Raw genomic sequence first — 25,152 nt, forward strand, 5'->3', positions numbered from 1 at the left:
TTAAGGGATATGGTTTTGAAGAGGCAGAAAAAGACATTCCTTTTGTCCATGCATCAGCTATGAGGAGAACTCCAGAAAGAGGCAATCTCAGATTACCTGTTGTGGCATTTCACTGGTATATAGTGGCCATCATTGTCACAGACAGAGTACTGGAAAAGACTGCCTGATACAAAGTGATTCCTAACTTCATTCTTAAATAAGATGAATTTTTAGAAGATATGTGCGTACCTTCAGAAACAGGAATTTGTCAAAAAAACACATTAAATCAATGCTTTCCAAAAGAAAAAATGTCATTAACTTCAGAGAACACAAGGGATAACAGTCTATTGCTATTGTTTGACACTTAGTCATCCTGTGAAAATGAATATATTATCAGTATTTTACTGTTTCATACTTTTCTTCAGAAAGATCTCACAAGTCTTTAAAACTGCTTTAAACACAGTGTGTGGCAGCAGTGATCTGTGCAACACAACAGCTATCTAGCAACCAGTACCACCACCCTACAATTACTGAGAAAAGAAGCCTTTTATCTCTGTAATGAGTAGGTTACTTTCTCCCAAATCTTAAATATAATCAATGGGAAACATTCCCCAGGTGTAAGGTTAAGGATTTGTTTTCTGCGTCTTCCTTAAGATACAGAATTTCTAGATAATGCCTTTGATAATGGACTACTGGTTGTATGCCAGATACTAAACCCATGTAGAAAAAAAAGCCATGTATTCAGTCACTGTCTCAAAGCAACACAATATGTCTTGCATGCATAGATTTGCTCTGCCATGATCATATGTTCAACATTTTTTCCATTTTAGTTGTTTCCAGTACAGCATATGTGGTGCTTTTAAATTGAAGTTAGACTTCTTTCTTTCATTTAATTTTATAAACAGATGCTTTGTGATATTATGCCTCCTCATGCTTTAGAAAGCCTTGTCCATTAATTTTCATATTTAGGAGGGATTCCAGACCAAAGAGCAAGGGGAGCAAGAGGCAGTGTAATAACACATTCCCACAAAGGAAAGAGAACATATTTGCTTACCTGGAAGAATGGGGATTTGGGTTTTTTTCAACTGCTTTTGGTAAAGTTTGAAAAATCTTGTAGAAATGTCACTGAGCAATAAATCTCAGATGTTCCTCTCCTTCTCAGCAGTTCTATGACAAGATGACTTAGACTGAATAGTTTGAAAAGACAGTGATATGAACTAGTTCAAATCAGAATAGTTAATGGAGTTCCTCAGTACAACACCAGACACAAACTGGAAAAGGTAAAACAAAAGCTATAACAGTAAAATAATCCAGTAAAAAAACTGGAATAAGAAGTGAAGCTATTTCGCAGCCCCATTTGGGGTGAAGGTGGAGTGAATAACATATGTTTTCCTTGAAAGGAAAGGAGGACTGTAGAATGAGGTGTTATCTCTGTCAGTGCTGCTGTAAAGGGGTAGCTGACAAAGCACAGTATGTGAATGAGGGGAAGAGACCAGAAAAGAGAACTGAAGTCATGCCACGGTTTGAAGTTATTTGAACAACTGTTTTGGTATATTACATTATTCTTAATGCACCGGTTAAATCTACAGACTTTGTGCAGGTGCAAGTAAACATAGGTAGGTTTCACTCCCCTTGCTAGTCAGTGTTTGTTTTTGGAAAATTTGACTTGTTTACTTAGGTGTGCCGTTCTGTTCTGCTTCACTAAAACAAGATTTTGCATTGCTTTTACAAAAAGAATTACCTGTACTTCTTATTTGTGCCACCTTCACCATTAACATATAAACCATTATGGGAGTTTGAGGTTGACTAGGAACGATAGATTCCACCCCCAGGGTGCAGGTGACTTAGATTTCACCTGTGCCTGTAGCTCTCATGCAATCCCAGTCAGCCTGATGATTGGTCATGGCACACATAGCAAAAATGATTATTCCACAGAGTTGAATAGGCCAGTCTAGGCCTTGCTGATTGAAAACAGAGACAATTAAAGCTAAACTCGTTTGTGGGCTTCTACCCTTTTTTTTTTCTCCAAATATGCATGTGTGCATGTGTGTGCACGCACCTTGAAAATTAACCAGGGTGAAAGGGCAGTGATAAATCATCTTTGCTTGTAATCTGCACTCTATTCCTAGGTCATTTCCTTGCTTTTGGTACCAGCCAGGACCACAGGCACCCCCATAGTACCAGTGACCTGGGAAGGCTGGTGGGTGTGGGAAGGGGTAAGCACAGATTGTGGACAAGCCAAAATAATTTCAGCAACTTGGTAAAGCAGGGAGGTGGTGGTGGGGAATGGGGTGGAGTGGAAAGACATCGTGTGGGTGCGGCTGGAAAAGCTCAGCAAAGCTGTGGGTTTGGGGGGAAGCCAGCTCTTGGGGTGTGAGAATTACTGTGCCGTGTAAAACTAACTTTGGAGGGCAGGGGAAGCTGGAGCACGACAACAGTGCTCATGTCAACCCTCTGAAGCCAGAAGTAAGAGCCTTTCTTCTGTTGCACACCCAGTCCATTACCGTTCACCTTGTGCAAGGTCTGTTTGCTGCTGTTTTCATTATCTCTACTTCAGTAACTCTTTGGATTGCCTTCCTCGCTGCCCTCATCACCAGCTTTATTTTCCTTATTGTCCTATTACCCTTTCTCTTCTTTGTCCCTCCCCCTGCTTTGTTCTCTGATGCTTTTTGCCCAGTTGGTCCCCGATGGTTAGATTCTGTTATTAGCGACCCTCCTACAAAGAGAGAGTTACTGCAATCACTTCCTCTGTCTTTTTAAAAGATGGGTGCAGTGACAGTTTTCCTGTGCTGCTCTTACGGAGTAGCTATCTTGAATAACATTCCCTGTATATTTTGGTAGCAGTTCAGCGGAATACTCTCTTTACTGCTTCCAGAAATTTGAAATAGACTGTGTCTGGTCCTGGAGATTTATTGCAAACTACATGGAAGGGCCAGAACTGGTGCAGATCCTTTCCACATGGAAACACTGATGCGGAGAGTTCGTAGTATGCTTGAATAAAATCAGAGATGTTCTGTGAGCTTAAAAATGCCTCTGAGAAGACAGAGTTACTAAATTCAGTTTAATCCTAGAAGCTGCTGCTCAGAAGATCCTGCCCTGATACAGGAACAGAAGTCCTGGATGGGCCAGGATACAACATATCGCAGAGAAATCTTTGTAAAATGACTACTTTTAAGCAACCTACTGCCTTAAGAGGCAGATCTATGCATGTTGATTTATTAGATTACTATTTTTTAATTATTTTCTGCACTTGAGTGCCATAGGGGAAAAATCTGAGGTATCCTGAGACAGATTTCTTGGACTGTCTACTAACCATGCCAGAAGCCAGCTACACTCACACTCAATGCCCTCTCTACCTTCAGAGCCACTAGCTGCCTAGCAGAGCCTCTTTGGCAAAGCACAGATCAGCACCAATATGCTTCATTAGATTTTAGCTGGCTCCACACAGAGCCAGCTGAGGTGTTGTTGCATCCTGGGGTTGAGGGGGAACCAGACAGTGACAGCACACATCTGTCTTGTCTTTCTCCATGCTGCAGAAGAGTTTATCACCAGACCCGTGTGCCACACACACACCTGGACCCAGCCAGGGTTCAGCAGTGGACCTGAGATGATTACTGCTCTCTTGCTCCACAGCAGTGAGAAACAGCCCAGAGCCCCTGTACAGCTGCAGATGTCTATTCAAGCGCCCTTGCAACCACCCAACACAATGTTTATTTGTTGGGATTTTGGTTTTTTCCCTTCAGGAAGGGCTGTTTTATTTAAAAATTGCTTAAGACCACTAGTCATTTTTATTAGATACTAACACTAATTACAATATAAACTTAGCAGCTCACACAGAGGGTAACTGTACCAGATAGCACCTACAAACAGCTTTTCTGAACTCAACTCTTGTTCTAGGAGCAGACCTTGAAACCACTGCAGTCCCTGTGAGTTGCCCTTTTCCAGTGCTGATTTTACATCACATTTGAATAGATTCCAACTCCTACAGGCATCCTGCAGACTTATTTTATATAGCAATTCTTCGGATAGCAACCTCCTCTTACTGATTGTGAATTTGGTTTAAATTTGGAAGACTTGCATAAACATTTGCATTGTGGGTTTATTTGTTTGTGGGGGTTTTTTTTGTTGTTGTTTCCTTTTAGCCAAGCATTAACGTCATGTTTATAAACAGTAGATAGACCGGCACTAGTTGTTACCCCAGTAAAGTCTATCTATTGCCAAGTAAGCATAAGCATGCTCCTAGTAGGGAAGAAGTGTTCTAGACCTACCTTCTTCCCAAAGCTTTGTAATAATGTCCTTGCTTTAAGTTTGGTGGGTGCCATTTGTAACCAGGTAGAAAAGCATCACTGCTTAAACAGGGAAGACAACTGAAGAGTTTTTGTACTTCTCAGCTTTCTTTGCTGGCATAACCAGTCCTGAGCAGTGCAGCCCTGGTGAGTGCAATCCGATAGCAGCCTTCTGGGGCAGTGCATCAAGCTCAGCAAATCCATCCTAGCAGCAAGCAGCCTGATTTATATGTTACTATATTGCAACAGATGCTATGTTTAAGTTTTCACTTCTCTTCCAGCTGTTGAGTTTTTAAATAAAATCTTTACTGAGCTTAAAAGTACTACTCAACTAGTCAGAAACTAGTCAACAATTGTAAAAATGTCCCTCACTGCTGTATGGCCCTTACTTTTGAGGCACCTTCTCCTTTGGCAAGAGCTTGACTCGATGCACCAAACTTGACAAGATTCTCTGTCTGGCTCAGAAAGAATTTGATTAAAACTAATAAAATACAGACCGATGAGCATTGGATAAACTGTCTTGTTTTGTGCTTTGGTTCCAGTGTGTCGTTGGACATTATGGTGGCAGGTTTTAAAAAACCAACCAAAAAAAAAGATTGGATTCTGGCATAAGGATTTTAAGGGGCTCTAAGAAATGCCAATAGATATTTCAGATTCATAGTACAGTTGTGAGTGCAGGTAGTATTGTAAGGGGGTGCCATCCCTGCCAAAGCCCTCAAGACAGTCTTAAAGAATGACAAGAACATAGTAGCAATGACCCCCTCCCTGCCCTAGCAGGAGATGCAGGGTCTCAGAAATGCCAAAAAAGTGAATACGGAGAAATTTATGTTAGGAGTGCAGCAAATTTTGATGGGGCCAGAAAGGTCTAGATAAGCAGGCAATGCACAAGGAGCAGGAGATACTCTTCTCCCAAATGTAAAGCAGAAAAGCAAACATAATGAAGTGATGCATTTAATCTTTTCATTTAACAAGATTAAGAGAGTAATTTCCATCTAGATTTACAAACATTACGAAGAGTTTGTTGAGCTGTGTCTGAAACAGTAATAGTGTTTACTGGTTATTTTAACATGATTATTGTTCTAAGTAATTCATAGTCCCAGAAACTGCTACCACTCCTGTATACCAAGGGCTATAGAGTACAACAGCTAGTATCTTAACAAACCTAACTCAGTTATCTTGATGTAGTTAGAGATCTGAATGAAGTCTGATAAATATTTGGCTTCTCCATTGGAAGTGCCATTATATTTAGTATCCAGATTCATCTATAACTGTCAGTTTTTATTTGCACAGACAGATTTTCTTCAGATATTCTGTTATAAATGGTCAAAAATAAAAAGCTTGTCTCTCAATTTATTACTGCCCTGTTTTCAACCCCTTTATCCTCTCCTTTGATGCAGAAAGGGAGTATGCTTTTCACAATCTCCATTCTATAAACTCCAGTCTGCTCTCCCACTGTTTTTGCATCTCCTGTGGGTAACCAAATTCATTAGTCATTGAAGTATTATATAGATGAACGTGGATGTGAATGGATGCTCTGATGAGCAATTTAACAGGTACTTCTTGGATGTATCAGAAACTTGACCACTGCCAATTGTCAGGAGCTTTGGAATTGGGCATCAGCTGAAGGGGCTGACAGGGAAGGCCCAAGGGAGGAGAATGAAGCTGGGTAAGAGTTAGGGATCATAGTCTTGGATTTAGGTGAAATTCAGCATCAAATTCTTTCCTCCGAATTAGCAGTTGCATTCCATTCTCAGCCCTCCTACCTTCTTGGCATGTAACAATTCATTTGTCCCTCAGTTTCTTTATTAGTGAGACAAGAGAAAAATCTCGCATCCTGGTACAGGCATCTGACAGTAAAAGGTAAAAATACCTGTCTGTCTGTTCATCCCCACACTAATATTTCCTGCAAGGAAGCCTATAGGAAAAATCACATTCCAAGCAGGTCAATTTACTGAAACTAATAACTGGAGAGCTCGCCTGGTACTGGCTTGCATATTGCTCCAATCTTTCCTAGTTCAGGGCAGATACTGTTTGTGGGCAGGAAGAAGTCTGAAGAAACAGCAAAATGCTGAAACAGCAGACACCAGTGTGCTCCCTCGGCCAGACACCCATTTAGCTATGTTTCAGTCCCAGGGCACTTGACTTGCTTTGTTTTAGATAATGTGCAGTGCTCTTCCTCCCTAATGTGGTCATGTTTACAGACATAGCCTTTATGTCAGTGGCCCCTTCAGGGGAGTGTACAGCTGACCAATTCCACAGTACTGGAGCATCAGGACCAACCTTTCACTGACCCTAAACTCACCCTTTCTAGGCAGTCCAGCATGGAGGCATTTTCCCAAGAGATATGTAACGGCTGAAGTGTAGTTATTTCTGGCAGAGACCCAACAGCTAAACAGAATTAACTGTGCCGCTTCTCTCATTGCTTCTAATCTTTGGGCAATTTTTTTCAGGAAACCCTGAAGAGAATTCAAAACCCTAAAGGAGACCTTTAACTTTTTTTTATTAATCCCCCTCTCCAGTCTCACAGACTTTCTCTGCCTTTCCAAAGTCTTCAGGGAATGCTCTTGCACTTTCCAAGCAAAGCCTCTTCTAAGCTGGCCCATGACAAATGCTCTCTTCTGTATCCCTCCCTCCTCCCTTCTCAACTCTGTTAGATAGTCAAAGGACCTGCCTGGTTACCGACCCACTTGGCAGATCAGTTTTCTCTGATGCCTTTCTTTGCAGACTTGCCAGCCCCCAGGGATTGGCTCAGCAATCTTAACTAGCACAAACACTACACATTCCTGCATGCACATGCGTACACATGGATCATTTGTCCCCTGCTCCTTGCTCTTGGTGAGTGTCTTTGGGGACAGGTTAATAACTAAGGTCAAATAACTAGGATACAATTCAAAAGAAACCAAACCACTTAATACTATTTTTAAAGAAGTTTCCGCAATCTTTCTGTATTTTCTATTATTTTTATACTTTCTATTGTTTGTCATTATTGTGCTGAGATAACGTCTAACAAACCTCTTGGAGCTAGCAACTTTAAACATCTTTAAAAATAAGTATTTTTAAAGAAAACTGTTCCTTGGAATAACACTTCATCACAATATTTGGGTTTTTTGGGAATGACATCTCACAAGATTTAAAAAAAACAGTGAAGAGTAACAATTTTAGATTTTGATCCACAGAGATTTAATTGGAATGGAAGGCAATGTGAATTATAAGTGACCTTGCATTGACAATTTTGTGCGAAGACAAAATTAGTTTAATAGCAAATATTTTTAAAAAATGAATAGTCTTTAAAGATGCTAGGTATAAAAGGAAAACTAAGGGTAGCAAAGGTCTGCTGTTAACAGAAAATAGTACGATATGTCGCCTTGCTTCAGCCCTGACAGAAAAATGTGACGTACAAAAATCTTTAACAGGAGAATACAGCCACAAGTAAGAATAAGGGAACAACAGTGTTCAGTAAACATGAAAAAGCTGGTTTCAGATTGACAGGACCAGTTCAAAGAAGCTAATCAATTCTATCATGAAGCAGTTTTTAACTCTGTATATGACAAGAACCTAAAGTTCAGAAAGTTCAGCAGGAAGGCAGTAGGCATACTAGCTGGAATCTGAAGGAAGGCAAAAAAACTAGGATAGTTTAAGAAAATCTGACCAATTAGGAAAGACTAAAAGGCTCAGACAATTAAAAACAGGCAAACACATTTTTTAACTTTATAAAACAAGGATATTAAGTCAGTTTAAATCCAGTATCCCAAAGTTATTGCAAAGATCCCAGAGTCACAACTCATGTGCAGAGAGCCACAGGAGAAAAAAAAAAATAAAACCAAACCCAGCTAATCCAAGTCTGTGTATTTGTGACTCAGATATTCTTTAAAATAGCATGGGTGTAACTGATACTGCCACGCTACAGGATGGGTGGATTGGTCACCAGCCAGTCCATATATTTCTAATTCTGTAAAGTTGTTCTTGTTAGGGGTTCTTTAGATAGAAAAAAAAACCAGCTTTTTTTCTGCTCAAGTGATTACCTCTTCTGTTCTGTACTTGTTTGTTATACCAGTTATTAGCATTAATTTTATCAGAAGAGTTATAGAAAAATATGGAAAATATGTAGAGTGGAAAAAACAACTGACTAAAGACCCCCCCATACCCCACTAAGTGGCCTCTCCGTGGTGCATGCTCACAGGCCTTAGTAGAAGCACTAAGAAATGCAGAAGCAGCAGTAGCAGGACACTTGCCTAGTGAATGCTTTCCTTGCTGTGGGACGACTACACACCATGAGGCTATGGAGGGAGTAATTTTGGCCAACCTAACTGGCAGAGTGTTTGGTGTACGTCAAACTAAGCCATAGCACAAAAGCTGCATCTCTCTCTTTACAAGGTTGTAAGTCTGAATTACTCTTTTAACAGACTGAACTAGACTAGTTTTGGTAGCAATAAAATTGATGTATATTAATTAGGATTTATAGAATGAAGTGTATATTATGATCATATTTTCTCAACTACCTTGTCACAGAAAACAGAAATTGCTGTAAAAATTTCAGTACTCATGCAAAGTTAGGCCTCATTAAAGAATACTTTCTTACTGCAGTAGACAGTACTCCTCCAAAACCGTACCACTGTAGCAAAATCTGCTGCTGCAGTCTAATCCCATGTCAGATTAACTGCAAACAAGAAATACAGGTAGCATTTCCCTCTGTAGAGCTACATTTTTATTGGTTTAAAATTGAATGTAGTAGCAGTAATGGAATAAGCAATTAAAATGTAAAGTTAAACCCAAGAGCTAGGGCATTTGATGTCTTTTATGGAGTCACTGAGCTAATGCTAGTGTTTGCCTCACCCTGGAAGGAAAAAATAAGCCAGGAAACAGTATTTATGCTTTTTGATGCTCCAGACACTAATTATTCAGCTATGACAAACAAAATACAGGAGGGCATCACTCAAGTCTTATGCTACCTTGTTATTCTTGTTTAATGACTGCATCTTCAGCGTGCAGATTTTCTGTTGCCCCCAACTCACTAAACCTAACTATGCTACTATTCATGTCTGATTTAAAAAACAAATATCAAAGACAATCAAATTTCTATTCTGGGTCAACACCATGCCAACACAAAGCCAGGAATACACAAAGCCAGGAATACACAGTAGCACTGTGCTCTACTACTTATTTGCAGTCAGGAGGGTTCCATCAACCACAAGCTGGACTGACCTGAATAATGAAAGCTTAAAACATATGCATAGCCTTTGCTGGTTTGCAGTCACTAGCACTATTACACCATCCAGTTGTGATGCCTGCTTTATGGAAGACACATGGATGCTTTCTCATTCCTCAGCTGGCCAGTATGTGTATGCTGGTGAAAATTGCCTCATACTGCATTCACCCTGTTAAAAAACAACATGATGATTCCAAACAAAAAGATAAAATAGTCTGGTGGATATACATAAATATTTATTATCAGTTTAACTTCATTTTACTAGAAGTCTTTAAACAGTTTTTCTTTTTTTTTTTTTTGCCAAAATGTTGCATCTATCTGACAGAGTTGCTACTGTCATAGCTTCCCTGCATTGGGAATGCACAGCTTACACTTAGATTCCAAAACAGTCTATTCAAGATAAAGAACCTTCAACTTTAGTGCATATGGAGCTATTTAAAGATTGGTAAGAAGAACTCCCCTTCCCCCTCCCAAATTAAGAGTCTGTTACAAAGATTTCATTATCAAAAAGTGAATATACAAATACTAAAAAAATGCTGGCTTGAAAAAGTGATTTCAGAATTTACTGTACACATTGTAACAATTTATTATATAAGCTGCTTCTACATGCAAGCAGATCTTACATTTGGTGTAAAACATTTATACACATTCTTTACAATTTGTACATATTTAAATGGCTGTATCAAACAACACCGCGCTATGGAATTTTGGAAGCAAACAACTAAAATTGGGAGGAGAAAAAGACAAGGTTTATAAAATGTGAACAAAACTCGTGACACTGAAAAGACTTAGGCTTAGTCTCGTTTGGTTTGGTTTCAGGTTATTCAGGCAGACCCAGATTTTACTTCTAGCATACAAAAGTAACACCAACGCAAAACAGAGTAAGGCAACTATTGAACCAGCAGACTGTACCCATCACTTAGAATGGCTTATAGGTAAAATGCCTGTTTTAGGATTTTTCTTTCCTAAAATGTTTATTTTCTAGGCACATTTTAGCAAAACTGCATTTTGGCTTTCCTGCTTGCCTATGGCAAGAATTACTGTAGTTGGTGCCCATTGTGAACACAGGTGGTGGTGGCTTTTTTGGTTTGATTCTGTGAAAAGCCAAGGCCTCAAATGGTATTTCAGTGGTATGAAAGAGGACACTGATAAAGGAGGATGATCAAAGCACAGAGTTTGTGTGATAACTAATGTGGTTATTCAGTACTTTTGCCACCTTTTAGTTTGCATTAGAGGGCAACGAAAAGTTAACCCGACCCAATAGCATACCATACCACTACACAAAGACCTGAGCTTAGTTGGAATCTGGGGACTTCTACTATTTGTTGTTAGATGTGGCAGTGTCCCCTCTGCTGAAACACTTCAAACTCTCAGAGGGGAAGCTGGCCCTGTACAGCACTAAGGAACACCAGTGCCTTATGACATAACATTGGGGGTGTCAAAGTGCTGGTATGGGAAACTGTTTTTCACATCTTCCTGAATGGCTCGTTCCTTATTTGTACTTTGTCTTCTTAGAGAGTGCATAGTGAGAAAGAGTGAGCCTGACATAAGCTCTGAGTTGGTGTGCCACAAGTACAAGATTTAGTTAGAAGGAAAAAGAAGAAAGGGAAGAATGAATTATATATACCAGAAGTCATAATTGGAACGATGTGCCATGGCTGCATATGGGAAGCAAAACTTAAGAACAAAACATTCATTCAGGAGATTATCATGAACATGTGCCAGAAACATACACGAATATAATTCCTCCTGGTTACTGAATTGCTAGAGAGGTCAATTGAATATAATACTATTAGTTCATTTTCTCAAGTTTGTCTCCTTTCCCACTTAAAAAAAAAGGATACAAATGCATAACTCTGATGTTGATTACAAGATTTTGGAAGAACATCTAATAGACAGAAGTCTTCAGTAAGTCCATGGCAACACATCAGTTTGATAATTTAGATCCCTATAACTGACAGCATTATCTAGCTGTTTTTATTTAAATGATGATACAAATGGGAGAGCATTCAAGATAAGAACACCTTATCTTATGATTTAGACTGATAAAGTAAAATTTAAATAACACTTTTTTTCTACAACTGATTCTTCTTCTTCTTCTTGGGTTGTTTGTTTGGGGTTTGTTTCTGGTTTTTTTCCAGGTTTGGAGGTTTTTTTTTAATTTTCTTTTTAGCAAAGGCTTTTTATTAGCATTGCCCCCACATCAGAAAAGCACTTTGGAGTTGTTCTTTATTGTTGACTACTCCTTATCCTCTACATCACAGGAAAGCGGCTGAGTGCCTGCCTCAGCTTCTGTGCAATCTGAAACAAAGAAACACAACATATTTAATATGTAGTTACTTTACACTGTGCAGAAATATGATTGCAGAGTAAGAAATTAATTGTTTTCTCATTTGATGAAAAACTGCAGGTTTTACTGCAGGTTTTGAGTATGTAACAAATGTGGATAGAGCCTTTCCCAAATCTTCGTTTGCGAAGCCTAGCCATGATGATGATGTGTATGTAGGACTCTCAAAGCATTCCATTATAAAGACTTTCCTTCTCATATATACACTTTCTGCCTTGCTCATTTTGTACCTTCACTACTAAGGTTGTGTTGGAGAAAGCATTGTAGGCAGGGCTGTCATCCTGCCTATTTGCTTAACTAGCACAGCACTACACAGGAGAGCTACAGGAACAAAGCCAGATTTTTCAGGAAACTCACTTCCCTACTGAAACAAGGCTGAAATATCAGAACAGAGCTTCTGTGCAGTTCCCACAGCTCTCATGGTAGCCAGTATCCCACATATGAACAGGTACTGGGGGAGAGAGGAGTGGTAGAAGGAAACTGGTGAGGCTGCAACCAGGAGGGTCGGAACAGACTGGACAAGAGTCTGAAAGAAAGTAAGGGGAAACCTATGCCTAACCTCCATCAGATGTGTCAGAGAAAGTAAGCAAGGTGACCTCATGGGGACCTAAAGTTGTCGTCCACTAAAGATACCTCAGAAGTCCCACTGACAAATTTTACTGCTGTGAAGGACAACCAGTTATTTATGAGACTCCTTTAAATGATAGAAGTCAGCTTCCAGCACACTTAGACTTGCATGTTTTACCAGTATACCACATAAGAAAATTTATTTTCTGGTTTAATTATAAAAGCACAAGGAATGAGAAGAGTTGTAGGCCGAGTGCTCCATGTTAACATACTGAATGTCACCTAAACCCCTCCTGTCCCTTGTGCCCCACACTTGTGTACATTAGGCTTTAAATCACGGAAGCTTCCCTTCTTGCTCCCATCCTATGAGAGGAAAGTTCTGTTCAAATGTTTTACTGTTATATTCAGTGCAGTAGGCCTTGTTTACTGCACATCAGAGAACTAAAATTCTTTACCCTAGTAATGGCATTGAAAAAAACCCCTTAAGCTGTCAACAATAATGTTTCTGAAGACTGTTTTTTAGTTCTAATAGGTATGATAGTCATGTACCTAGGACAGTATCTGTAGGAAAATATTATTTTAACTCATTCTTTGGGATGTGGCTTTTTTAACAATACTTTTTACAATTTTTTGTACAATTCTTCAAATATCTGCTCTATGGGAGAGGCTCATACAAAAAGATGGATTAAGCACTGTGAGTATTTCTTACAAAAGTAGCAGCACAGCACATTCCAAGAAAACAGCACTGAAATACTGCATCTTACCGTTTCATAAAACTGTGCCTGCTGCTCCAGATAGAGACGAATGACGCTGTTGTAGTCATAAATCCGGTTACTGTGGAAGTGATTCATCTCAGCTGCAATGAGACCCAGGAGACAAATTATTTTAGAGAAGCATTTGTAATTAGGAACAGTTGCACTCAGTTCAGGTTGGTAACTGTGCAACAGACTCAGTGTCCAGCCCTGCCAGCACAGTTACTGTTCTCATGCTTCCACAACCTGTTTTGCCTGCAGCAATCAAGTTATAATGGAACTGTTTGTAAAATTGGTAGGGTGTCGGTTACGCACTGATAAAATCTGGACACTTCCTGGACAAAGACAGGTTCTTGTATTACAGTACTCAGGTGCAGAAAAATTCAATAAAAAACACAAGCAAAATTTTCTCCTACTGAGGTAACTGCTCTTTCCTGAAGTGTTTCCAACAGATTTTGGCTAGGACATTCAGATTTCCAAGGGTATGGATATCAAGTCATAAGCCACGGCTGTAAATATTCAGCTCAAAATAATAATAATAAAAAAAGATACAGCCAGTACTGTCTGACCCATTCTCGAATGAGGCTATTTCAACAGATACCTGAGAACCAGCATTACTGAATCCGTAACACCTTACATCACTTTCTACATCTCTTGTCAGATCACAGCTTAGGGCTGAAAGAAAAAGTTAAAATATATTTTGAGATATCAATAGAGGGAGAAGAAATATTCTAGATTGCAAAAGTCATCCCAACAGCCTCTTCCACAATTGCCAGGTATACAGCACAATCCTCTTCTGTTGCTGTGACCAGGAAGAAGGGGGTGGGGAGTTTTCTTCATTGTTTTTAAAATCAATTTTGTGTGCTACTCTGACTTTGTCACATAAAATATTGAGTACTCTTGGCTTTAAGCCAGCTAAAAAAAGATGCAACTCCCTCAGCAATGAGTAATCTCACTGAAGTCAATAAAAGGATGCACTTAAGGGCTTGATATCCTGTAGGACTGAGCCCTGACTCCTCACTTTCCTGGTTTTTCAAGTGCGGTGTCCTGCATCTCATATTTACAACACCTCTAACCTAAAGAGGAAAAAATTCATTCAGTGAACATCCAGGAAATAAAATCTTATTCACAAGAACATGAAACTCAACTGAATCATCTGACTAAACCATGAGTCAGAAAAACACCTCTGCACACGATGAACTGCTTCTTGTACCAGGGTCAATGCTTTTAATTTGAGACATTATCACTTCAAAATCAAAGAATCAGCCTGGGGCAGTTGTTTTGGGATTTTTTAATTGCATTTTCAAAACATGTATCTTTTGCTATAGCAATTTGAGATTTAAAAAAAAAAAAAAAAGGAGGGGGAGGGGTGCAAAATAACTGCAATTCAAGAAAATCTAAGCAGGTTACAAAAAAACCGCTCTACAAACAACCCATGCCTAGCTCTTATTCCAGTACAAAGATTTTCTTTCGAAGTATGTTACTTAACAGATGTCTTTCAGAGGTCTATAACTTTGCCATTTAGCTCAAAATTTGGTTTACCTTGTAGTGCATAAGCCATGGTGCTCACACGTTTCACCATGTTCTGTTTGTCTTGTGGCGTTATTTTACTGGTTGCAACTAACTTATCACTTTCCTTCACTCTTTCTATTGCTCCCTGTAGAAACCAAATGCAGAAAAGATTAAAACAGTAGTCAACTTAGAGGTCTCTGTAGTAAGCTAAAACACCACTAGCCACATTTTGAGTTTGCATGCTATACATATATATACACACACACTGACTGATTCTGCCTTCTCACATTTTCATCCAAAGTTTGTTATTTCACTTCATTGCCTTCAAGAGTCCTTGCAAAAAGTGAATTCGAACACAGGCATGAATAGTCATCAGCAAATTGAGTTTGGTTCAGGCAGTAATGCACAAGGGTATATACAAAAAGGACAAAAGGACCAAGTTTCAAAATACAGCTGACCAATATAAATGACATCCAAAAGCCTCAAATTATCAAATGTCTGAAGAACCTTATTTACACATTGTACAAGATGAGGCAACATAAACTGTTTTTCAAGAGACTACAACTCATTGCAATGCATAATCATCAATTTAGGAAAATCCTTGTATCACGTCAATAGCGAGCATAAAAAGATACGCCTCCCCTACACAATGTATTTTGCCAAACAACATTCAGCAGAACCTATTTACATGTCTCTTGGCTGTAAGTTTATGTTTCAAGCTTTAAAAACATTTCTCCTCTTTTTATGGTATTTTTCCCTGATGATTCTGTGGGATGAGGGACTGTAAATGTCCTGAAGAAAGAATACACAATCTGATATGCATTTTTCTTTGTTGCTCTCAGAATTATGTTCTTATGTTTTAGTTTTATACATTTAACATTTCAAGTGATAAAAAAACCACAAGCACATACTTGTGTAATTGATTAATACTTCACAATTTTTATTCTCCTGAAATACATTACAGCAGGCACATGACCTTAAGGAGATCTCTAAGACCAAAAAAAAAAGGCACAATATCCAAAACTAGACAGCATCATTTTTGTATTAGAGAGAAACAAGTGGTTGTTTCTTGTTGCTGGTGTCTTGTTTTGTTTGTTTGTTTTTTCTTCCTCCAGAAGCCCTAGTCTGGTTTTTTGATATTAAGAAGCTTCCAGGCAGTGCGTGATTATTTATCACATATCAGTAAGCCAGCCATGTAAGTGTACACAAGTTTTCCTACAATACTGGTATGGTTTTAGTATCAACCATCACATAAGACTCAAATATTACAAATTTACACTACTGCTATTCACTACACTGGGACATGAAGAAAGTCATGAAGCTTCTACTGCTCTCTTATAGCAGAAAGTCATAATATTCTCAAATCTTGAAAGAAGTTCTAGTTTCCTTCCCCTCTAAGTACTTCTTATTTTAAAAATCAACACATCAGTTTCACAGAATTTTTAGTGTTTCTAGAAACAGGGGCCAGGCTGCAGCACAAATGCAGTGTACCAGACCACCACTTTTGCTGCTGTCCCTACTGCCCAACCCTTGAAAGGAAAGGCTCTTCACATACCTTATGAGCTGCTATGATGTCAGGGAAGCAACCGAGAAATCCCTTATATTCATGATTCGTTTCCATCAAAAAGTGAAGATCTTTCTTTGGCTAATAAACAAAGTATAAGCATTAGTAAAACTGTCTGTGGCATGTTAACAATCACAGAAGAGAAACTATGATGGCAAAAAAGGGTGAAGGGGAAAAAAAGGAAGGAAAGAATACAAAAAAACCAAACCAAAATATTGTTTATTGAAAGTTTTTCTTATATGAAAATGTTTTTATTAAAATATAAGGCTTTTAGAGAAAGGCACTGAGCATCAGTGAGCAGATACCTCCGTTCCTTGTTTTACTCAACACTAACTTATGAAGTGAGGGGTTTTGCCTTAAATTTTCAAGCAAGATGACTTACCAATACAACCTCATTACACGTACAATCTCATTACATATACAAATATGTACAGGCAAAGGTGCATCTTCTTAGTTGTCAACCAGGAAAGCTGTTTTAAGAATCTTGTCTCAACCTTGAGATAAACAGGATCTGCATTTTGGATACTTTAAGCTTAACAGACTAAAGATCAATTTATTACTTGAACACCAATCAAGGTTTATTTAAGATAGATTTTTACTGAAGCAAGCAACTGCATGTCAAAGCAATGAAACACAGCCAAGATCTGGATCCTGTTGACATCTGGAGAGTGCACAGGGAAGGCAGAAACCCTATCCTTGGTTAATCATTGTTTAGTATCAGTAACAAAGGCAGCTCACTGACATCAGAAAACAAATATATTTAAAGAGGAAGTAAACATTTTAGTATTTTAGAAACCAGAATGTGGCTTTCTGATCCAACTGAAATACCCTCACATCACATCCCCTCTACACTGAAGCAGTGAAGAAAGGAAGATGAAAGTGCATTGGAAAGTGTTAATAGCAATTTCATTTAACTGGCCTACAGCACTAGCAGTTATGTTCTAACAGAAGAGAAAAAAAAGTCAGAAGCATCCAAAAGGTGACATGTTTGTACACAGTATGCCAATGCATTCATAATACTCCTACCTGATCTGCTACAAGACTGGCAATTTCTTCATAGGTTTTCCCTGCTTCTGTTATTGCTCCATTGAGATCAGATTCTCCTAAAAGTAAACATAAATGTTCAAATTACAGTAAGTCAATTACAACAAGAAACTTGCCTTGATTCAAGGCAAATTTACAAAATAGTTTATTTAAAGTAATAAATACCTTGCCATCCTTTTACAACCAACAGTAATAAAGAATTTAGAAAAATATTAAAGGAGGAATAAACTGTAGAAAATGAAAGTTCTAACACAGTATTAGCACTATTTACTTTGACATTTCATATTTTTTGTAGTTTAAGAACATAGATAATCCCCCATATGTGGCAACAGAAGTGTACCAGAATGGAAAGGAAGGAAGAATAAGGAGGGTGACAAGAGAAGATGAGCTAACAAAACTGAAGAACACCTGATGTTCTGATTTTTAGTAAATGATTTTCATACCTTATAAGCAGTCAATTCTGCACAATGCCCTACAAAATAGTGATGCTATCCCTGAGCTCTCCAAGAGTGCTGGACCATAGGTCAATGGGCAGATAAGCAGAAGGAGGCTCGAGTAATTTTTTTCCTTGCCAACAAGATTTCTGACCCTTTAGGGAAATCTCAGATAAAATTTTCAAGGTCTGTAAAAATCACTGGCTTTCAGAGTGAGTTTCTAACTTTCATCATCATACAAAAGAGATCAAAGGGCCCAACAATCTACACTTAACAATACAGACATCACCACAAATCCTAAGCTAGACAACATCACAAGCACTCATAACACTGTATTACTAACAGGACAATACTATGTGGGACAAAGATGGAAACAAGCCTTACATTCTTGTATTTTTCGTGCCACTTCACTTTCCCAAAAGACCACAGACTTTTTCCATCCTTTTTAGCTTGTCCAAAGCATGTAGTCAACGGTACAGAAAGCAAGTTGAGGTAGAGAGTAGAAAGGGGAAGGTATAGTTTGCAGATATCAAACTTCGGTTTAAGAAAAAAATATGTCTTGATATTAAGCAGGGGTTAGTCTTTTATGAACGTTTTGGTTTTATTCTATAGATATTAATCAGTGACTTCACTGAAAATTACCATCGATTTCATTAACGATTAATCTGAACATTAGTATCTTCTTTTACTATAACATATGGTTTAATCTATGTTAGAGATTTATTATATAGGATCCCTTCATTTTAGCATGTCCTAAAGGAAACAATGACTGAATGTTGCTTCAGGTCTATCAATTGATTCTTACTTTCCATTAGACTGGTTTCATAAAGTTCAAAACCTTTGAGGGAAAGTGACCGATCCTAAAAACTAATAAGTCCAGTAACAAAACACTGCTAAACAAATCATTATTTTTCTCCTATTTGAGCCTATTAGGTTAAAATAAAACTAAAACTACCATAAATTCCCATTATGAGATCTAAGAGGTAAATAATTCAGAAGATAACTTTGCCTTTTTTGTAAAATAATAAAAAAACCCTGGAGGTGATCAATTTCATTATTTCAAGCAGGCTTAAATAATTCAGTATTTCACAATTCCCGTGTCTGCTCAGAAGGAACCTGGAAGTAACTCCTGCTTTTGCGTTAAAACATGGGGTGGATTTAGAGTCAGAAGCCAGGTTGGTCTAGATGATGCTGTTCATTTTATAATACCGTAAAAGACAATGACTTTTCCTATCTGGACAAAAAGAAAGAGGAAGAGCATGTATATTTAAGTTGAAAGAGAAAATCCTCCCTTTCTGTGCAGAGCTGACTCAAGGAACCTTCATAGATTGGAGCTTTAAGGAATCTGGATGCACCCTCCCAACACTGATCCTCTTTCATTTGGGGCAGCAGGGCACAAAACCAGCTTGTAGAAGGCACAGGGTGCATTAAGAGTTTTTTCTACTAGCAGAGGCATTCATATGTCTCCAAAAGTAGGGCTAAGGGATAGTATACCTAAAAGTTGTTCCAAACAGTGGATCCCAACAATAGATAGGCACACCAGTGGTAGATAAATTTCTGCAGCTCCTCAAGCTGCATCCTTTTGTTCTACCGTCTCTTTTTTGGGTAGTGCTGGGGCATTCTTAAAGAGTCAGAGCTCATCTCTCACCTGAAGCACCCGTCAAGTTACACATTATCAGCAGTGTCATGCCATGCTCACTTGTGTAGGTCACTCCCTACACCAGTCCACCTGTCAGAGATACCACTTCCAACTTGCATGGCCATCCATTAGAACTTGAATTCCAGCAGCAGATTGCTCACAATTACTTTTTCAGCATGGGTTTTGGTCAGAGTTTTGTTAATTGGATAGGGAAGAGTCTCTAGCATTCTCAGCTTCTGAACTGATGCAGCTTCTTAACTCAAACCACGAAAGCTGAGCTGAGTCCTAGTGAAAGGGTATACCAGGATGTCAGGGGTTCTTTAATCAAGAGAAAAGTAGAAAGCCCCAAGCACTTCTGGCATTTATAACAAAATTATGCCAGTGTGCAAGAAACAGAGGGGGCTTAAAAGCATTGACCGAAGGTAGTTATAAAAAGAACAGTTAAAATGGTCAGTAATATTCTACAGATATTTTAATCCAACCGGAAGGAGAAACTGATATTTTTGTTTACAGACCTGCATACTGTCACAAGGAGATGAAGGAAGATGCAAAACTATAACAAGCCTTTTGGAGATGTTTGATAAAGCATCTCTTAGCAGTTCAACTGCTTTGTAAAAGCCAAGGATAATAACTTCTGAAGGAATACACCAGACGTATTGAGGGAACTAATAATTTGTAAGGTTTGACTGGGACAGCAGAATTTTTTTTTCAATAAGTGTTTTTGTTTTCTTCTCTTTCAAAGCATGTTTTAATATAATTCAATGAAAAAATTGTAAAGTTTGATGTACTGGTAGCAAATTCTTGCAGCAAAATTTTTCTTGATAAGCACATCTCAGACTGATGAGTTTAGCACACAAGAAGATCTTAAGGCAAGATTTGCTTGTTGCTAGCTGGCAGGACAGTGAAACTTGCATGTAACACCCTAACAGAATTCCTGAGGGGTGATGTGGGATTAAGAGATTTTACTATGGTTGAATGGCATACCCATCATTCACGTTTTCTTAATATAGGAGAAAGTCTCATCCAGATTTGGTGCTGCAAACGAGAAGCCATGCTATTTAAGGCTGTGTTGACCTAAGAGCATCATACGATACAGTAAGATAGGCAACATACTGCCAGGCTGAAAGACACTTCCAGGCATGTTCTGGTGCTGTCCAATATGCATTTTTAGACAAGGATCATACTTGCCAAACACACACACATTCTTAAAGCCAATTGGACAGTATATAGGCCCAAGGATAATTTAAATCAGAACCTCTCAATGTGTCCTTAATAGTTTTAAAGGTACCTTTGCCTCTGCAAATACTGGGGACAGATTGCTAATATGCACTGTGGCTGGCAACTAATTGATAAGGCTCATTCTGTAGCACGAGAAAAAGAGCTCGTGTGAGTCAGATTAACAAGTGCATCTTGCCTGGTGCAGTCTTAAACATTTTAGGCTGGAAATCAGAAAAGGCAGTAGACATTTGCAGAGCAAACAGGCAGCACTAATGAAAGTGGTGAGGACAGTAGATACGTCCCATCCTAACTATGCAAATGAACCAACTAACAGTGTATTCAGTATGTCAGAAGTCAGCTATAGGTAGCTGGAAGTGTTTGTGTCATCAAATCAGTCGCTGCAATCTTCAGTATGCTTGAACTTCTGGAACTCTAGTATTTAAACAAACCAACCAACCCCTCAAAACAAACAAACAAACCCACAAACAAACAAAACCCTCAAAACAAACAAACAAACCAAAACCAAAAGGCAACGATGAAGAGATTCAGTTCCCAACAGAAAGTGAACTGAGTGCCTTTAAGCATGGCTGAATGAGCTCTTCCTCTTTACTGATGGTCCAGAAAAATCATACCTCATACTCAGCCTAGATACTACTTCTTCATTTGAAGGAATGTGCCCTCTTTTAAATACTGAGATCAGGAAAGCTGCATCCTATCGGTTTAAATCCAGGTGTTTACATCTCTTGCACAGAATTGGTTTAATCCACAGACCTGTACCACACGGAATGATCAAGTGAAATTGTACATGAACAGCAGGCAGGACAAAGTGAAGGCAGCAGTGATGAAGATATTTAAAAGCCACATGTCCATTGTACTTGCTCTCTCTTCCTGGGAACTCCAATTAAAAAATAAAGAATCCTATATATTATTAATTCAGAAAAAATACACTGGTATACCAGTTATTGAAAAGAGCAAAATATATGGAATCAGAGCAAAGGCATGTGTGGGAAGGGAACTTTCTGCAACAAGATACTAGGGTGCAACCAGACACAACTGAGCAAACAGCAAAGAGACATCCTTGCCTTGTTCTCAAGCATCATGGGATCTATTTTTTCATACCATTCCAAGATGCTGGAAATCAAATTGAAGCTTTCCTTCACTTGCTGATCTGCAATTTTGTATCCTTGCTTTAAGCCATATTGTTTTCCCTTTACCCTGGCAAAAAATGTGTGCCATAGCTCAAGCAATTTTCAGTCCTTTTCCAAGAATTCTTGCTGCAGATTCCATCCAGCTAGGACTTACAGTTTTCTAACCCATGCTAAGAGTACATAACCATGCAAATCCTTTACTTCATTCTCACATCCAAAAGTAACTTTTTAGGCAATATGCTGTGCTCCAATTCTAACTAAGCAGTCATCCTGTTGAAGAACAGGACACAGATGAGAGCAAACTACAGGGACTATGCCTATTTCCAATGCTTCCAGCCACAGAGAATCTGAGTTTCAGAAGGTTGTACTTTAATACATGGTTTATGGGGTAAAATGTTTTAAGAGTACAAAGCAAGAGATAAATGAGTAATCAGAGTAAGTACTGGTCAACTAATAGTTCAAAGACAGAAACATTTCAGGAAGCCTCTACGCTATAACATATAAGGTTTTAGAACAGAGTAAATTTGCTATCAAGTCTAGAAAAAAAACCCAAAAGCCAAACACATTTGAAAGGAGAATTCCAGAGGAAACTGACTCAATAGGCTTCCTCTATATATGAGGAAATATTTTCCAGTTATCTGGAAAACATCAGCAAAGCTTAACATATCAAAGCAGGATTTGAAGTTTGATCTAAAGATTACATTTTAGGAGAACTTTGAGCAATTGATGCCCTCCTTTTCCCTCCCACAACTTTCATACCTAAGATGACAGGCTCTAAGGGCTCTTGAAGAGAAGCAAGGGTGAAGGACAAGAAAAGGCTACAGTAGCCAACCCTCCAGCCCACATAATTGATTACAAAATACTGTAATAAGTTTTCCATTCTCATGTGGAGTTGTTGTATCATGAAGTCACACAATAGTTCTGTGACAACTATTTTCTTCCCTTTCCTTTTGAAATCACAAAAAATGCTACAGCAGGTTTTGTCAGTGAGGTCAGTGACCAGATTATATATTAAAAGATCAAGCTAAACTTCTCCACCACCACTAACACACCACATGATTATACAGTGAGAGAAAACAAGACTGCAAACTAGAATATGAAAACCCTATAATATATACAGGGAAACAAGTTTTCAATATGTTTTCCGGAATCATGTTTGACATCTAAAGCTCAAAGAGGAAAGCATTAAGGTCTTCAGAAAAAAAAAAAAGTAGCATGATATAATTAAAATACCTCTTTTAAAGTACAAATGAAGCTATAGAAGTACCTTGGTATCCACTAGTGCTGAAGACCAGTGCCAGGGTCTGCAATGCTTTTCCTATCTTCTGGTATTCCTTGGGTAGTGCTGAAAGTGGGAAAAGGATAAGAAAAAGAGGGGAAACAGAAGAAAAAAACCCATAAGGGTAAGTGAGATTAAATCTGCAGCATTTCCAAAACTTGATAGAAGCAGATGTCAAAAATAAGTTTCATGTTTCCTCTAGTGACACATTTACAATCATGTTCTTACCCCCTCCCCTGCTATACATGTTACAAAACTGGATAAAGCAATTGCAATCTGTACTCTTGAAAGGTACAAACAGTTAGGGGAACAGTGTGTGAATGCTATTAGAAAACAAAAAAAATTCACTGCACTCCTAGCTCTGTCCTCCTAAGCAATTGGTGAGATTTTTTTTTCCCTCCCCCTCATGGGGGGAGAGGGGAAGTGCAGGAACATGATATGGAGATTTTAAGGGAAGAGATTATTGTGCAGATCTATAATGTCTAAACTCTCCTCAAATCATGAATTTTATATTTAAAGGCACCAGAAATGAAGATTATCTAGGGATAAAAATTAATGCAAGTATCTGAATAATAAAATTGTTTTTATAATCTGTTTATTGAACATGCATGCATAAATTGCTTCATCACAATTAACTCAATCAGCTGTGATTTATGAATGCATTCATTATTAACACTTTGAATAGCACCACTCCAGAAGCTTAAAAAGCAATCTGAAAAGCAAAAGCAATTTTTTATATGCTACCTATGCTAGCAGAAAAAAACCCAAGTAGATGTGGATTTCCTTATTAAATATTTGTATTCAGAGGGTACACTGTTCAAGCAAATAGAAGGTTTTTAACTGCCCTAGCATTAATTACAACCTGATTTTTACAGAAGATTTTTACCTTTGTGTGGTATAAAAAACACCACAAAAACCAAAACCAAAAACCAAGGCCCCCAAACTACATAATTTTATTGATTATCTTTGATCAAGCTCTTGTCCAGAAGTTAGACTATTTATGAGAACTGGTATGTCTTATACAACAAGTAAAATTCAGACTACTAGAATTCTCTTATCAGCCATTAAATTGTTACTGAATTCCCACTGTAAACTTTAGTGAAGATTGGTTTCTTTTCACTTGCATTTAAGAAGTTTCCACTGCAAGTAATTTTAAATATCATTGAATGGAAGGCACGTAATTATGGCTCAGGAAGTGCCAAAAATACTTCTGATTAAGAGTCAGGACTAGAGCTGACAGGGAACTTAAAACCTAAGAGACTAATAAAATCCTTCAGTTTTGCATGTCCCAATTTACTTGTCTCTTTTTTTGTATTCAGTATGAACGTCTGGAAATTAAAAGTTAATTTTTTTGACACAGTCATAATTGTATTACTGCATTTATGCTAACTAATTAATAGCTGTAAGTATTAGAAGAGTCATTCAATATCTTAAGCACTAGTGTCATAAGTGTAGGAAGATTTTAGCGGTTAAAATAATACTGAATTTCTACTGTAAGCACAAGTCACAGCCAGCCCTTTGTTTGATCATTGCTTCTATAACTGCAAAGCAATACCATTTTTCTAGTCTCATCTGAGGAACCTTATTCCTTCCCTGCTCTTCACTTTCCTCTCAATATAATTTCCTAATGAAGCAAGATCTGTACCATGTTAGAGCTCTGTAATGTGTTAGACTATTTTTGACCAGCAGGAATGTCAGTGACATGTAGAAGGAAACCCTCTCATTCAAAGTGGGGAAACATAAATAATTTAAAGTTAACATCCTATAGATGCTCAAGTCTACTGTAATCACTGCCACAAGAGATGGGGCTTCTATACTTCCCATCCTTTCTGGTCAGCCCCAGATACTCAACTGCAGTGTTAGATTAGAAAGAGGCAAAAAGATAACTCAGGAGATGTACTTACTCCAAAGTCTGGGGGCAATGTTTTTTTGTGGGAGTTAAAAGGAGGGGGAAAAAATTAAGGAGATTTATGTGATAGATCTTTGGTTGCCAGACACTACAGCCTGCCCTGAAGTGCTTCTTATTATGATCCTCAGCTGTAGTACCTGCTTCCTTTCAATAGCTGCCTTGTGGTGGCCACAAACACTGAACACTGCTGTGGACTAGGAAATTAGAGCCCAGGCAGAGTCATAGGGACTTGAAGTTCTGCAACCCTAAATATCTGTGGGAAGGAAGA

General features: G+C 38.3%; 1 protein-coding gene across 4 annotated transcripts in view; it reads right to left on the reverse strand.

The window, feature by feature from the left end:
* Window positions 1-9,687: 9,687 nt before the first annotated feature.
* SNX9 (sorting nexin 9) overlaps window positions 9,688-25,152 on the reverse strand; it is a 61,283-nt gene continuing 45,818 nt past the window's right edge. For all 4 annotated transcript variants that reach the window (XM_051801564.1, XM_051801563.1, XM_051801562.1 and 1 more), the window contains exons 13-18: window positions 22,964-23,041; window positions 17,240-17,316; window positions 16,205-16,294; window positions 14,680-14,794; window positions 13,150-13,241; window positions 9,688-11,772 (exon numbers count right to left, since the gene is read on the reverse strand). In XM_051801564.1, coding sequence (XP_051657524.1) covers window positions 11,725-11,772; window positions 13,150-13,241; window positions 14,680-14,794; window positions 16,205-16,294; window positions 17,240-17,316; window positions 22,964-23,041 — 500 coding nt within the window. In that variant the 3' untranslated portion in view covers window positions 9,688-11,724. The remainder of the gene's footprint in view (window positions 11,773-13,149; window positions 13,242-14,679; window positions 14,795-16,204; window positions 16,295-17,239; window positions 17,317-22,963; window positions 23,042-25,152) is intronic.

Source organism: Manacus candei, unplaced genomic scaffold (assembly GCF_025592945.1).
Source record: "Manacus candei isolate 608988 ecotype Guabito, Panama unplaced genomic scaffold, ASM2559294v1 h1tg000052l, whole genome shotgun sequence".
Classification (NCBI taxonomy): domain Eukaryota; kingdom Metazoa; phylum Chordata; class Aves; order Passeriformes; family Pipridae; genus Manacus; species Manacus candei.